This window comes from Lithobates pipiens, unplaced genomic scaffold (genome assembly GCF_037356315.1).
Source record: "Lithobates pipiens isolate NorthernLeopardFrog02 unplaced genomic scaffold, aLitPip1_a1.2 Scaffold_22, whole genome shotgun sequence".
Classification (NCBI taxonomy): Eukaryota; Metazoa; Chordata; class Amphibia; order Anura; family Ranidae; genus Lithobates; species Lithobates pipiens.
In genome coordinates this window covers 181,012,408-181,029,263 of record NW_027507784.1, presented here as the reverse complement: position 1 = coordinate 181,029,263, position 16,856 = coordinate 181,012,408, and the positions used below count along the sequence as shown (strand labels likewise).

At 43.6% G+C, this 16,856-nt stretch overlaps 1 protein-coding gene across 1 annotated transcript in view; it reads left to right on the top strand.

Moving 5' to 3' along the window:
* HSPE1 (heat shock protein family E (Hsp10) member 1) overlaps positions 1 to 16,144 on the top strand; it is a 17,295-nt gene extending 1,151 nt beyond the window's left edge. The window contains exons 2-4 of the mRNA XM_077448704.1: positions 11,443 to 11,607; positions 15,821 to 15,910; positions 16,004 to 16,144. Of these exons, the coding sequence (XP_077304830.1) occupies positions 11,443 to 11,607; positions 15,821 to 15,910; positions 16,004 to 16,054 (306 nt within the window). The 3' untranslated portion in view covers positions 16,055 to 16,144. The remainder of the gene's footprint in view (positions 1 to 11,442; positions 11,608 to 15,820; positions 15,911 to 16,003) is intronic.
* Positions 16,145 to 16,856: the final 712 nt, after the last annotated feature.

The window sequence follows — 16,856 nt, the reverse complement described above, 5'->3', positions numbered from 1 at the left end:
TTCAAATGGCGGCGCTGATCAGGTCACATGGCGGGATAAGGAGATAGAGCCTAAGATCCAATAAAGAGTCTGTGTAAGGCAGCAGAGTGCTGGGGGTGAGAGGAGGAAGAGGCAGAGAGCTGGAGGTGAGTGAGTGTGAGTGTGAGTGTGAGTGTGAGAGAGAGAAAAGGGGGGGGGGGCATTGTGTGTGTATAAGCCATGTAAAATTCATGTCAGTGGTCCATGGGAATCAAAATTGTGAGTTTAGTGGTCCAAAAGGTTGGCAACCACTGCTCTGAACATGTACATTTAGACCTTCTACACACAGGCACCTGGGGCTGAACAATGTGAACTTCATGGAAGTCGGTTACAAGATGCGGCTGTCCACAGGTATACGCTGGTATTTAGAGGAAGATAATCTGTAACACCATACATGCTCTTAAATGTGTTAAAAGTATTTGTGCTCTGCTAAGGCCCCTTTCACACATGCGGATCCCAGGAGGATCCGTTTTTGGACATCCGCTTGCTTAGCGGGGATCGCTCCGTTGATCCCTGCTGAGCCGGCAGATGACTAGTCAGACCAGTCAGATCTCCGCTTTCCTCTATAGGAGGATTTGATGACGAGCTGCAGACAGATGGAAAAATCGGGTTTTCCTTCCTCCATCATCAGTTTCGGAGCATAGCGGAGACTGAAGTCAGTGGATGTTTATCCACTAACATCTGCTATCCCATAGGGATACATGTATGGCCGTCGTTCATCCGAAAGCGGGTGGATGAAAAACAGACATACGGTCCGCCTGTGTGAAAGGGGCCTTAGTGTGTACATAAAATTCCCACTGTCCTTAATTGTGAACAGCTGCGACCATTGAGTAGTGACTTCACACTAAATTATAAGTGATAATAGTAATAAAAAGGTGCACTCATTCTAGTTATGTCCTCAGTGAAAACCAACAAAAATACCAACATTTTATATAAAAAAGATTGCATAAGTAAGGGACAGTAATTCACAAACTGTCCTTGCTAAGCACCTATGTACTTATTAACCATATTCAGTGTACTGTGCTAAACATAAGCTCCTAAAAATGTACTAATCTATATAAAAAACAAAACAAAACAAAAAAACAATTTAAAATAAGCATCTCTAAGTGGTCTCCAGCGCCCCCCGTATCTCTGTCCACATGTGGTACTGCATAGGACAAGCAGTGCCTGTGGAATAGATTATCTGAGTTTCCATTATTTCCTGTGGGAAACTCACTTTGATATAAAAGTGCTTTTGATTACAAGCATTCTGCTGGGACGAATTATATAATCCAAGGTATTACTGTATACAAAAACTTACAATAGCCACCTTAATGTGAACTGGTCACTCCTCTTAGGGAATATTGGTCAAACACTGCCTTTTTGGGTATAAATCATGCTGAGATCCTGTATCTGTATTATTGTTCCTTATGCAATCTTTTTTTATATAATTTTGGTATTTTTGTTGGTTTTCATGGAGGACATAACAACTAGAATGAGCGCACCTTTTTATCACTATTATCCCATGCTCTTAAATATCTTCAATTTATTGGTACTTTGTAAAAGACAAATGTGGTAACATCTGCTGTACTACGTTTGTCTTTTATAGAGTACCAATAAATGTAAAATATATAAGAGCATGTATGGTGTTGCTGATTTATTTAAGGTACTTGTATAGTGCCATCGCTTTACATATAAATTGTACATGCACATTGGTTCCTACCCTCAGGGAGCTTCCAATATAAGGTCCCTAACTCACATTAATATATTACGGCAAACTTAGACAGAAGCCATTTAACCTACCAGCATGTCTTTGGAGTGTGGGAAGAAACCCATGCAAACTCCAGGCAGGTAGTGTCGTGGTTGGGATTCAAACCAGCAACCCTTTTCTTTTACTGCTAGGCGAGAGTGCTAACCACTACATCAGTGTGCCGCCCACACAAAGATTATTTTCTTTTATCGATCGTGTTTGCAGCTGTGTTACTGGCCATCCTGCACCCAATAGCTTCTCGTATAACTCAGGGTAGTAGCACCTTTCTTCATTGGATATACTGGTATTTTGTAAGCAAATGTATGCCCCTGGACACAGTCTGCTTCCAAAGGTGTACATCTAAACCAGAGGTTTCCCAATAAAGTGCCATTTTCCTGCCCTTCAGGTAAGGGGTGTCAGACTGTGCTAAGTGGGAGTAAACAAGGCCCCATCATTTTTTCTTGTGGGAGAAATATTGTCCCATTGTTGGTATTCAAGTGAGGAATAGTGCTGTGTCTGTGGGAGGAATGGTGCTCCAAGGGCTAGATAAAGGCAAGCAACGGGCCATATTTGGGCCACAGTCTGAAGACCACTAATATATAAATGTTTGCACTTGCCTACACAAGTACCATTGTGTACCTGTAATTGACGCTTATGGGTGGCTCCCAGGTAGGGATATATGCCTCAATCTTGCAGTCTGGGACACCAGACAAAAGGTCTTGAAAGCAGGAGAAATTGATTTGGGAAATAGAACATTTGTTTTCACTTCCTAGTCAATTACTCTGGAGGCCAGTGTGAATAAAAGTAGCACCCACCCCACCCTGGCAAACGCCTTCCCCAAGTGTTTTTACTTGTCCATGTATCTCTAAGTACTTCTGTGTTTTCCCCTGGCCACTTCATAAGTCTTATTGGCTGGGCTCAGTGCACATTTGTTCCTATGAAAAGGAGACAAATGGCTTTCCTGTTCCAGTGAATGGAGATGACGCACAGAAGTGGAGTCAGGCTGGGAGACCCTGGGAAATGAATGTTTAAGACATAACTGTACTAAACTGGAGTACTGGTAACAACAACAAAAAATGGAGCCCAGCTGGCTAACAGTTAGCAGTAATAAAAACCCAACAAATCTCTTGCCTACTCTATCCAAAAAAAAAAATCCCTGGCAACCACCACTTTATCTTCTGCAAATGTTACCTTGAGCAGCATGGCTTGTCACCAGCTGTCCTTCTTTGTTCTGAGCAAGAGCTCATCACATATATTCTAGATAGGATTACCCCATGTAACAGGCCCCATCATCAACTTCTCACAAGGTCAGCCTGACTGCTATCCCATCTTTAGGCCTGCACATAGTCATACAGGATTTTACATATAATACCTCTGAGCAGGTTACTCAGCTAAAAGCTGCTGTGTTTTGAAGACCATTGGGTCTTAGTAAGGAGGGGGGGGGGGGGGGTTACTGAGGCCCAGGGGATGTTTTTATGTCAGGTCTGAATAAAAGTGCAATTGCGCGGTCAATTTCTTGCCATTAATCTCCCAGTGAAAACTGTAGATGAATTTACAGGCGTCATGGGCTTCTAACTTTACATTAACTTCTCTTGACCATGGCTGAGCAGCATTCATGTTATGCAGAAACCCAATTGTTCACACATTTGTGATCCAGCCAAAAAATACGGGCTGACTCGTGACCAGTTAGGCACATATGTGTGGGATGTCCATTAACCTCTATAGGCAGATGAAGGACAGGCATGAGGAGTTGGGAGACCAGCTGGGTGAGCAGATATCGTGGTGTGCTTCTGTGGCCTGTATATAAATTTGAAGCCTTGGCCTCTGGAGCTTTTAGCCATAATGTGCCAGTATGTAAAAGCCTACCTGTCAGTGGTTTAAAAAAAAAAAAGTACGTTTACTTCAAATGAAGATGCCAAGTTTTATTAGCAGTGTAACTTTCAAGGTCATCAAAGGTTAGAGTGGTAACGGTTTCCCTATTGTTTGGGATAGTCAACTAGTGATCCCCTGCTGCCGGAGAACTAATCTGCATTGCTAATACCATGAAACCTTATTATCTATATCTATATATTTTTTCTCTATCTATTTTTACCCAATAAGATTCTGCTTGTCTTCAATCTCTGCCTCCATCTTCTGTATCATCTCTCCTAAATTAAAATTTGAAGTAACTTAGTAACTTGCCCTTTCTTCATATGTATATTTGCCTGACTCAATTACTGACACCCTCTGGTGAATGGGGTGCAAAGTCTGACAATTTCAGTGTGACAGCCCCACAGGACTCCTCCCATGTTGAGGGCATGTGGCTTGGTATGGGGTGTTCATCGATTTTAATAGATTCTTTCTTTTCTCACCTTGTCTCTCAGGACAACACCTGGAGAGAGCACAGCTCCACCCATTTTCCCAGGAAACACTGCAGTCAGTTTCTTTATAGTCCAGTCGCTTCCACCATGGCCTCAGTTGTAGTGTTTCCCTCGCCATGGTGGAAGAGCTGCAGGGAATCAAGGATGTGCTACGCTCTCTCCAGGTGAAGAAAGTATGGGGCATACCTGTGGTGTAGTCTGTAATACAGGCCAGCCCAGCATCCCCCCCCTTTACGGGAGGGAGGGTGCTCCGGTGTCTCCTCCTCTTCATACCCGGCGAGGATTCAGGCTGCTGGGGGTCCCTGCTCTCTTCTCTTCAGACCAGCGGCTGCGGGCTGGAAGGAGGGACGGCGAGCTCCACAGTGGTGAGAGCAGTGTCTCCTCTGTTTTTAGCCTCCATGCTTTACGGGTCCCAGGTGGCGAGTGCGTCATTTCCGGCCAGGGGCGGGACTTCTGTTGCGCTCGGCTTCCAGCTGTAGGAATACAGGGGGAGGAGGCGGCCTTAGACTGGAGTAGTTTCCGGTCCTCTCAGTGGCGAAAGGACTGGGAAAATCAAATAAAACAGCTGCCGAACGTCACTAGGACCTCTGCAGCAAGGGATCCAGAGGAACAAGCAACGGTAGCGCGAGCCTCTAACACCAGTCATACTTGGGTAAGCAGGGGGCAGAGATCCCTGTATATTTTCCTTTAGGGGTCTTGGTTTTTTTTCCCCTCCCTCTTCTGGGGGGAGGGAAGGGAGTCTGCATCACTCTCCTTGGGCCGAGCACTAAGGAGAAGTGTTATTTTTTGAATGGTGACTCAGTGGGGGTGTCGCTAGAGTTGTAAAGCTGTGGTAACAAACAAAGGGGGCAGATCTTCTATTTGACAGCTGGTTATTTTTTCCCTAAGGGTTAAAGGACTTTAACTGTGTATCTGGTTTTGTTGTTTAGATATGTTTTTTAGAGGAGTCGGCTTTTGGTGTATTTCAGACAAAAGCCAAGAAAAAAAAAAACAATCCTCCCCTCCTCCTAAAATGAAATGCCGGTTTTTTAGGGAGTCTTGGACCAAAGTGTTATGCAGGACCTGTATAGCAGATCTAGTTAAGGAGGAGACTTCCTCAGCTACATCCGCTACTCAACCAGGAGAACTATTAAACGCCTTCCGGAAAGAACTTGCGGACACATTAGAGACGTTCCGTTCTTACGTGGACAAATGCCCTTCTGCACAGCCAAATAGTAAAGGCAGCTCGACATCCTGTTCTCGTCCAAGTATTTCTGCACCCAAAGGGGGCAGTGATTTAGAGGACGAAGAGGGGGGAAGTGTTTCCCCAGGTTCTGAGGAAGAAGAGGATGTGGAGAAAGAGGCTTCTTCTTCACGCTATAGATTATCTTTAGAAGAGGTGGATGACCTATTAAAGACTATCCATGCAACTTTAAACATTTAAAGAGGACAAAGCCCAGTTGTTTTTACACTATAAAATGTTCGAAGGCATGGGTGAAGTGAAACATCAGATAATTCCAGTACATAAAATTTCTGTCTGAAACTGTGAAAAGAGAGTGTAAGGACCCATAAAGGGCCCCTTTCTTTTCTAAATCTCTCAAAGAGAATTTCCTTTCGAGGAGGATAGTGCGCAAGTATGGAATAAAAAAAACAAAGCTTGAATACAGCTTTTTCACAGATGTCTAGGAACACAGACCTAGCTTTTGAGGATATGGGCGTCCTAAAGGACACTATGGATAAAAGAGCAGGTTCCCTATTGAAAAAAAGAGCACTGGCTTAAGAGCAACTTAGAGCACTGGCTTGAACTGTTGGAGAAACCATATTGAAGCAGGAACTTCCTGCAAAGACCTGCCAGTACTACAGAATGCGGTAGGGTACATGGCAGATGCCTCCTCTGAATCTATAAAAATGTCTGCAAGATCCTCGGCCCTGGTAAAATTGCTCGTAGAGCACTATGGGTTAAAACGTGGTCAGGGTATACGGCCTCAAAAGCAAAGCTATGTGGTCTTCCCTTTGAGGGGAATTTAGTGTTTGGCCCTGATCTTGAAGCTGTACTTTATAGGACAGCAGATAAAAAGGCCTTCCCAGTAAAATAAAAGTGATCCCTCAGGGCAAGAAAAATGTTCATGCTTTCTGCCAAGCCCAATACACAAAAGAAGTTGCAAAAGACCCTGGATGTCCCAAGACATAACAAATGTTATTACGCTGTTCAAGAATATTGTTTTCAGTGCTGCTTCAGTAGAATCTACTCGGCCTCCTAATTGCCTTCTCCCAGGATCCAAATCTTAGTAGATATCAGAGCAGGGGGAAGCAAAAGTGTAAAATATTTTACTAAGCAAAGATGTAAAAGGGGGGGGGGGGGTAAACTTGCATGAACCATGTGCTTCTAAACACCATGTGTGATGTCCGAAACCATAAATCGGACAGAGACAGAAGTACAGTTAAATCTCACAATTGTTTAATAATAAAAGTAAATAGAACAAAACATAGCCAAAGTTCGGCAACTGATAGACAAGTCAGGAAGCCAGGGAACAGCGTAGTGCAATAGCAAGCAGCATCTGGAGCCACAGGAAATGTCAGCCAAGCCAGTCTTTAACCGGAGTGCAGGAGAAAGTCTTTGTGATGTTGACCAAGGCGAAGGCGGAGATCTGGGCTGAATGGCTTAAGTAAGTAGGATATCAACAGGTGAGTAACTCTGGAGAGAGAGGAGCTGGCAATTAGCTGACAGCTGAGTGGCAGCTCGGAAGGAAGGGCTGAACCCAGCCCTGACAGTACCCACTCCTCAACTACCCCTCCTACTTGGTGGACCACCAGGCTTGAGGGGAAATGACTATGGAAATCATGCAACTGGGTATATTGAAAGAACGTCCAACCCGGCAGGCGGAACCAAGAGAGCTAGGTATAGCTCAATAGCATGCCCATAGGCATAATATCCCAAAGTTTTTATACCATAGTGCAGCGGACATTCTGACACTATCGCAGTCCCATTATAAGTTGCTGCTCACCATTATAAGTAGTCAGCGGGGCGATATTCATTTTTTTTTTTTTTTTTTTTTTTAAGTATCGGTCACAAAACTTGGGAATATTACGATTTATTGCTTCAAGGGGAAGTACCGTTCTTTAGAGCGGACAGTCGGCTTTCTTAGTCACTGATCGCCCCCACCCCCAGCGTGGCTTTCAGCGGCTTTATTGAAATCTATAAATCTGTACAGGGAGATCAGTGATTGTACTTGGTCTTAAAAAAAAAAAAAAAGCGGTATTGGTACAACCTTAGGTAAATCTTCCTGTTCTGAAGTGGTTAAAGTGGAGTTCCATCCAAAAGAAGAAAAAAATGTAATTTACGTGCATAAAAAAATATATTTTGGAGAAATGTATTTTTTTTTTCTCGCCTCTAAATGCCTGTTGCTGGGGGGGGGGGTCCCTCGTAGTCTGCCTCCTTCAGCGCCTGGGCTATTGACATCACTTCCCTCAGAGCAGGAAGGGAGATCAGCTCTGCCTCCTCCCTCTTGTCAGTCATCTGGGACACGTCGCAGGTCCCAGATGATTGTGTGGCCAATCGTGCGCCGCATGTGCAGTGGATGCCCAGCAGTAAAGCCACAGCCGGCGCAAGCAGTTATAATGCCGCCGCTGAGCGGGGCTTCTATCCCCCGTATCGCTGGATCTTGGGACAAGTAAAGCCGCGTACACACGTAGCCGTCTGTCCGACGTACTTAGTCTGGCGGACTTCCCGCCAGACTGTCCGTCGGACTTTCCGAACGGGCTACTTGCCCACACATGGCACGTTTTCAGCGGACTAATACAGCGTACTAAGTCTGCCGTACTATCCACCCTACTTTTGAAATGAACGGACTCGCCCACACAAGCGGAGGAAAGTCCGCTCATTTCGAGCACGTCTCCAGGTAGGCAGGGCCCGCAAAGGATGCGTTGCTGGCCCCGCCGCCTGGTATGGACTTAAAGGGGAACCCCAACGCCGAAAGAAATCGGCGTGGGGGTCCCCCCAGGTCCACATCAGACCCTTGTCCGAGCACGCTACCCGGCTGGCCAGGAAAGGGGGGGCGGGCGAGCGCCCCCCCCCCATGAGCCGTACCAGGCTGCGTGCCCTCAACATGGGGGGTGCCTTGGGGAAGGGAGGGCTGCACGGCCCCCCCCCCCCCACCCCAAAGCACCTTGTCCCCCATGTTGAGGACAAGGGCCTCTTCCCGACAACCCTGGCCGTTGGTTGTCGGGGTCTGCGGGGGGCTTATCGGAATCCGGGAGCCCCCTTTAATAAGGGGGCCCCCAGATACCGGCCCCCCACCCTACGTGAATGAGTATGGGGTACAATGTACCCCTACCCATTCACCTGTAAAATAAAGTACAAAAAAAAACACAACACACAAGGGTTAAAATAGTTTATTGCACAGCTCCGGGGGTCTTCCGTCTTCGGGGGTCTTCTCGCCGGACTCCTCCGCTATCTTCTTGTAGCTCTTTTACTAGCGGAGGAGCCCGGCTTTCTTCCTCGCCGCCGCCCTTCTTCCGACTTCGGGGGTCTTGTCCCCCTCTTCGTTTCTTCTGCCGGGCCACCGCGCCGCCTTCTAGCTCTTTTATAGGCGGTGGCCCGGTCGTCTGCTTCTGCCGCCGCCGCCTTCCATTCTTCTGTCCTTCTCTTCTTCTTTAGATGTTGCCACCCCACTTGGATCGGCACATGTCGCGGTCTTGGCCTTAGGAAAGGATTCAGCCTAGCTCCGATGCGGCGGTCATCTTTCTACACCCAGACGTTTACAATGTGATCGCTCCGACGGAGCGATCACTTGTAAACAAACCGATGTCATGTCATGATGCCGGTTTCTCTCTCCCCTCTCTGTACAGTGGAGGGGAGAGGTTGCATGGAAGCAGCCATCCCGCCATACTCTGCCATATCCAGCTGTACTCAGCCAATATTATAGTGGGGACCATATGGTGGTGGAATTTTCACAGGTTTTTGCAAATTCAATTATTTGCTGATCCGATCCAATCAGTGAGTTTTTTTGATCCGTTGCACCCCTAGCTGTTTCTGACAAGAAAACTGGGTAAATGGAGGGTCCCCCCAACATATGGGCCGATATTAATTTTATGACATCGTGTCACACGGGCCAACATACCTCTTCTGCTCACCTATGATATATTTCCTCTTTGTTTTGTGTGGTTGGAGTCCCATCCTTTGGCAGCAGCCTTGGTGTTACCTGATCAGTGAACATACATATTGTTCTGAAAAGTCAGCTGACTCTATAGCTTTCTCCATGGCATTTTGCCATGTATAACTAATCTGCTCTGTGCTTGCCCAATGTACAAATGCAGCCTATGCCTTTTCAGGTCTGCAATCCTGGGTTCTGTCTCCACCAAGGACACTGTGTGCATGGACTTTGTATGTTTGTTTTTTATGCTTGTTTTCATGGCTTTTCCCTGAGTTCTTGAATTCCACCAGATCCCCGTTCTGACGTGAGAACATGAAGATCCGTTGCTAGTAATTGGGAACAGCGATATGTTTTCTGCCTGTCTGTAATTCTCCCAACACAGAAACACATTTAACCCTTTGATCGCCCCTGTAGTTAACCTCTTCCCTGCCAATGTCATTTATACAGTATATTTTTAGCACTGATCACTGTATTGGTGTCACTGGTCCCCAAAAAAATGTCACTTGGGGTCAGATTTGACCGCCGCAATATCGCAGTCCCGCTAAAAATCACTAAAGGCTGCTATTGGCAGTAAAAAGAATAAAAAAATAAATATCCAAGTCCATAAATCTATCTGGCAGTTTGTAGACACTATAACATTTGTGCAAACCAATCAATATACGCTTTTTGGGATGTTCTTTTTACCAAAAATATGTAGCAAAATACATATTGGCCTAAATTGATGACATTTTTGTGTTTTCACTTTTGTTTTTTGTTTTTCAAAATTGTCCGTCTTCTATTTTATAGCGCAAACAATAAAAAACGCAGAGAGCGAGCTCTATTTGTGGGGTACAGTGTCGCATGCCCGTGTAATTGTCAGTTAAAGTAACGGTGTTCCGTTTTGCAAAAAATGGCCTGGTCATTGAGAGTAAATTCTTCCAGGGCTGAAGTGGTTAATGAAGTTTGGGATAGCCAAATGAATCCAGATGTGTGTCAGCATTCAGGCATTGCAGTGCACTCACGTTTTAGCACAGCACAAACCCTTCATGCTGTGGTGTGCCAATTGGGACACTGCTCGGTTTGTTGGCATGCCTTCCTTGCAGCAGAACGGCTTTCAGGACTGAGAAGTAGATGATTTTTTTTACTACTCTGAATTAGTTTTTATGATGCACCTACTTTGTATTATTCCATCTTTTATACACCATATAAATCATATGCGTTATCTGATTCATATGCTTGTTATTGTTGGGATAGAAGAGACGTAATTTTCCCCTTGAGCTGCTCAGTGTAGTTCTAGGGCTATCCTTTGACATTGACTGTTGATGACGATGAGACCTTGTTATCCAACTGATAGAAACAAAACTGCCTTTGATTCTGCTCAGCATGTCGCCAGACTGTCCTTCACATATCATCGTCCTTCTCTTCATACCATTAAAAAAAAAAAATAAAAAAAAAAATGTAGCTTATACAAAGTATTCTCGCTCTAGTGTTCTATCTGTAAATTTCTGTATTTAAGGCCAATGATAATCAAGAAGTGAATCATTGCTGGCAGGTAGGCTTTTAACAAAGAGACTTTGTATACTTCTACGATAAAAGCTGTCTGCCAGCAATGTTTCTGCTATATGTACACTGAGCTCTGCATACTTGTGCAATGCTGTACATGCCTTGGTACTGGGATAAATTGAATCAGAATTAAACTCTGCTGCTGATGGGTACATTTTTTTTCTATATCGAGCAAGTATGCACAGCATATTTGCACTCTGTGGCATAATTAGCTGTCAAAGGGACACTTAGAGACGTAACAGCCACAGTGTTGTCACAACTAGCCTCTTTACCTGATCTTCCAGGTTCAGCATTTTTGGCCAGCCTGGATGACTTAATAACTGAGACACTTCACCTAATCCAAGCATTCTTGGTATGGTGCCTGTGTTGAGCAGCTGACTTCCTGTAGTCACAGTGCATCAGGCCGTCCGCCCAGGACCAAACCTGGAAGAAAGTGGGGATCACTGAAGTAGCGGTGTTTATTTCAGTGATTTCCAGCTTGCAGGGGGATCAGACAGGTACGGCATATTCATAGTTACATTGGTCCAAGCAGGACTGATGAAATGATGCAAAAATATACCATGCCTGGAATTTATATTTAAATTAATGTCTCTCATTGGATACTGTTTCTATGTGTACTATTATTGAAAAATTCTCTCTCTCTCTCTCTCTCTCTCAACAGGCAGGAAAAGCATTCAAAACCTTTCTCCCTTTATTTGATCGTGTCCTTGTGGAGCGACTTTGTCAAGAAACTGTCACCAAAGGAGGAATTATGCTTCCTGAAAAAGCTCAAGGCAAAGTTTTGCAAGCAACAGTAGTAGCAGTTGGAGAAGGCTCTAGGGCGAAGGTAAAAAATAAAATTACATTCATAAAGTTTCAAAACTTTCAAAAAAAAACTTATTTTTTTCTGGCAGAGTTCATATAGGTACTTCAGTAATCTGAAGTACCTAATATGATCTCTGCCAGGAAATAAAAAGTTTTAGACTCCTGTGTTTTTTGAGGGAAGACTTTAAATTTTGAGAGCAAACCTTATCCTTATCCTTGTGTTGGGATGCTGCACACAAATGCTGCAGTCACGAAACGGTTCCCTTCATTCTTAATGACACCCAATGTATCTTGCTGACATGCGCAAAAATACATGGTAGAAAAGGCTCATACACAACATACTTTTGTGTGATTTTTAATGGACTGTCCTAAAAGGATGCGGGAAAAATTCGTGCACACATTACATCTACATAGGTTTGAACAGAGCCTTATTGTCTGTGATTTCAAAATGAGCAGCATAAATTTTAAATCGGAGCTTGAAACAGCCGGTTAAGTTTAATTCGCTATTGCTGCAGTAATTTGGGCCAACTCGGACCTCTGATCAGTGCATTACCTTATTCCAAACATTGCAGCCTCCTCCAGCAAGCCTACAAGGGAACAATCTCTCCATTTTTATATAGGGCAGTGGGAGTTTTGCAGAAACCTTACAACCCTCTTATTACCCGGGAGCAGCTGTTAAGATCATACGCACACAGGAATTTTAGCTCATACAGCCTAAATTCCTAACTTTTTTAGGTGCTCAGGATGAACTAATGCAGTGTAAAACCTACTGCCGGCTGCATGTCATAATCAACAGGCAGAAATATACTAAGGCTGCTCTGAGCAGTACTTATGCACGCTGCCCCTGGGTGCCCAAAAAGGCTGAGATTTTATACTGTATGTGCTAAATGCCCATGTGAATGAGCTCCAAAGCACAAGTAAAGTATCCTTTTGGCATTCAAACACTCTAAAATTGCAAGTTAAAATGTGTGCATGCATACATGCAAATCTCTTACCTTTTTTGCAAGATTTTTTTCATATTATCCAAATGCCACTTTGTTTAGCCTGTTGTTCAGTTTTACTGGAACCTGAAAAGGATGCTACAATCTGAAGGAAGTGATTTAATCATTCCCTTGTGGGAAGTTATTTGTAAAAACTTTTTTATATTCTATGCCAGGAAAGGGTGAGTATTAGGGTAGTTCTATCTAGGGATGCACCGAATTTTCGGCCACCGAAACATATCGGCCGAAAATGCCCTTTTCAGCAATTTCCCGAAAGGAAAAAACGGCCGATAATTGAGCCGAAAATGGCACCCCGCCCCTGGTGCCGCCCATCATGGGGGGTGTATAGCGCAGGAGAGCCGCCTCCGCCGTCTGGTTCAATAGAGCAACTGGAACATCACAGCTTTAATTTCAATAGCTGTGTGTTCCCCGTTGCACGCCATCACATACAGCCTCTCCCCCTTGTCCGAGGAACTTTGATAGACAGATCACCCGTCCAGATTGTGCCAGGACAAGGGGGAGGGGCTGTATGTGACGGCGCGTGACGGGGAACACACAGCTGTTGAAATTAAAGCTGTGATGTTCCCGGCGCTCTATTGAACCAGACGGCGGAGGCGGCTCTTCTCTCTCTTGGCTGCACAGGGGGCATCACTGGCTGCACTGGGGACAACACGCTTATCTCCTTTATCATGTCGCCAGTCTCTGACCACCTCCTGTACCATGTCGCCAGTCTCTGACCACTTCCTGTATAAAAATATTTTTTAAAAACTGTCATTTTCGGTATCTGTGCTGTTTCGGTTTTCGGCCTAGTGTATTTTTCATTTTCGCTATCAGCACCAAAAAACCCATTCGGTGCACCCCTAGTTCTATCCCCACCCAGTCCTTCCCTCTTGTCTTTTAGAGCCACTTGTTTTAAAGTGTTACTAAACCCACAACAGTAAAATCGGTCTGTATATGCAGTAAAGCATGCTTGTTATACTCGCTGTGGAACCTAAGGGGTTAGTACTCTGCATTGTGTAAAAAGGCTGTCTGATCCTGTTTTTCTCTGATCTTCCCCTTCCAGTGTCCCCAATCCATCTCCTGATAGTACAGAGCCTTTGTAGTCGCTTTGCACATGCTTAGTTTGGTGTATATTGCTAGAGAGTGTTTTTTATTTTTATTGGGCTGGTGCATGTGTGAGGGTCAGGGGTCCTGCAGCCTCATAGGACAGTCCGAGTAGAATAAAAGCTCCTCCTACAAGCTTTAACCAGACACTGATAGAAGGCACAAGACTGCTATATAAAAGGTATTTGGCCATTTATAGTTAACAAATTACATTTCCATGTTATGTGTACTGTGGGAGAGCCGATATAGTGAATGTAGGGTCCAGGGTTTAGTAAAACTTTAATGCTGCTGTCAACAAATGAGCAGGGAGAACACGGGCCAAAACTGGAAAGAGCCACACTGTTATCTATAATTGGATATAATATAATATAAATGGAATGACGGCTTTACATGGAAGATATTTAGTGATATAATCTACCATCCGAGGATTTATGGACAGCTTCTGTCTATACATGAGCCATGGTTGTTGATGGGTTTTATCAGCTGATCAGCCCGCATAACAATATATGAGAACATTATACATCTAATTTTTGCTGGCTATAATTGTGCACACATTACTATGGACTCTGCAGACTGTTGCCTCCCCCCCTTCTTTTTTTTTTTTTTTTTTTTCTTTTCTTTTGTGGCCTACATATGACGTACATTATGTGATGCTCATATGAGGGGCTTATTTACTTACCAGTTGTAGCAGTGTTTTTTGTTTTTCCCCAACCATAGGTAGAAGGGGGAGCGGTGTTTTTAAGTATACTAATATGTAGCCTTTACTTTTGTGTTAGGATTGGTTAATGTAATGCTGAACCAGGAACTGGTATGGTTGGCTTTAGTGTTGTCAAAACTGTTCTGTTCAGTAAAAACTATTTTTAACCACTTCGTGCACAGGCCAATTCTGACATTTCTCTCCCACATGTAAAATTCATAATTTTTTTGCTAGAAAATTACATAGAACCCCCAAACATTATATATGTTTTTTTAGCAAAGACCCTAGAGAATACAATGGCGGTTGTTGCAACGGTATTTGCGCAGCAATTTTTCAAAACGTATTTTTTTTTTTTTTTGCAAAAAAATAAAAACTCTTTCATGCTTTAAAAAAAACCCCAGTAAAGTCAGCCCAATTTTTTTTGCATAATGTGAAAGAAGAAGATACGCAGAGTAAATACCCAACATGTCATGCTTCAAAATTGCACACGCTCGTGGAATGGCGCCAAACTTTGGTATTTAAAAATCCCCATAGGCGACGCTTTAAAACATTTTTTACTGGTTAGTTACAGAGAATGTCTAGGGCTACAATTATTGCTCTCGCTTTAACGTTCACGGCGATACCTCACATGTGTGGTTTGAACACAGTTTTCATATGTGGGCGGGACTTATGTATGCATTCGCTTCTGCGTACGAGCTTACGGGGACAGGGGCGCTTTTAAAAAAATTTTTATTGTTAATTTAACTTTTTTTTTTTTTTTTTTTTTTTTGACACTTTAAAAAAAAAATAAAAATTTGAATACTTTTATTCCTATTACAAGGAATGTAAACATCCCTTGTAATAGGAATATGGCATGGTCGGACCTATTTACAGTGAGATATGGGGTCAGTAAGACCCCACATCTCACCTCCTAGGCTGGGAAGCCTAAAATTAAAAAAAAAACGATCACGGCTTCCCAGCCGAGGCGCCGACGTTATTTGAATGCAGAGGCCGGGCGTGATGTCATAACATCGCGCCAGGCCTCGGAACGATGTGATACGATCGTTTCGGAACGATCATAGATACTCCGGCGACCATCTGGTCCGCCATAAATCTCTATGATCACCATCCAGGGGCCGGCGGATCCTGTGTCCGACTCGTTGATGGAAGCGGTGAGTCGGTAGAAGCACCGGAGGGCGGCGGGAGTCTCGTAAGAACGATCAAGTGGCAGAACAGCCGCTATGATCGTTCTTATGGTGCAGGGAATCGCCGGCTGAAAATGCTGATATCTGAATGTCTGTAGCCTCAGGCATCATTCAGATATACCCCCTGAAAGTCGAGGACGTACCTTGGGCACCAAGTGGTTAAAAAGCATTTTGTAATTGCTCCAATGTATAGCCTATGTAAAATCTTTTGTAATGTAATTATGCTCGGAATAAGTGTGTACGCGCTAACATTTCTCTTTGTTTTTGTAGAGTGGGGAAGTTCATCCAGTCAGCGTAACTGTTGGTGAAAAAGTATTACTTCCTGAATATGGCGGAACCAAAGTTGTGCTAGAGGATAAAGTATGTAATGCTAATTTATAGTGTCTTTCCATGATCTATAATCATGACTAAATTGGCTCTACTAATAACCTTTTTTTATTTTTATTTACATAGGAATACTACTTGTTCAGAGATGGTGACATTTTGGGAAAATATTTGAACTAAGGCTCTGCAGTTATGGTTTCTATGTAATCATTCCAGACAACTTTGACCGTTTAGTTATGTAAATACCATTTAATAAATGTTAGCACTAAACTCTGCTGCAGTGTTTTTTTTTTTTTTCTTTCCCAAGTGCTTATACAGTTCCTTCCTGTGTGTGTGTGTGTGTGTTGTATTTTTATTTATTTATTTTTACCCCCCCTTTACAACTGCGTCCAGAAAGTGGGCTTTGAACCTGGGTACCACATATGTGTTTAGCACACTCCCAGCACTGAAATAGAGGTCGACGATATATCGGCCGATATTTGCCGTTTTTTAATCGGCATTGGCCGATTGTGCTGATAAAAAGCCGATTTAGAACTGCAGTGGGACTTTGAAATTACTTCTGTAATAGAAGTCAGTGTAAGTTGCCTGAGTCATCATAGAAACGTTTTTCCTCCTCTCTGGGCAGTCTGCCAAGAAAAGAACAGAAAGATGCAATGTTTACACTTGAATGAATGAAGTCATCTCTGTGTGTAGAAGTTCTCAGTTTAACCATTTAAAGACTAAATCTTTTCTGACACTTGTTGCTTACAAGTAAAAATCCTGTATTTTCTGCCAGAAAATCACTTAGACCCCCCAAAAAGTATATATATTTTTTTAGCAGAGATCCTAGGGAATAAAATAGCGGTTGTTGCAATATTTTGTCACACGGCATTTGCACAGAGGTCTTTCAAATGCATTTTTTTTTGGGGGGGAAAAAAATACACTATTTAAAAAATAAAAATAAAATAAAAACAGTAAAGTTAGCCCATTTTTTTTTTTTTTT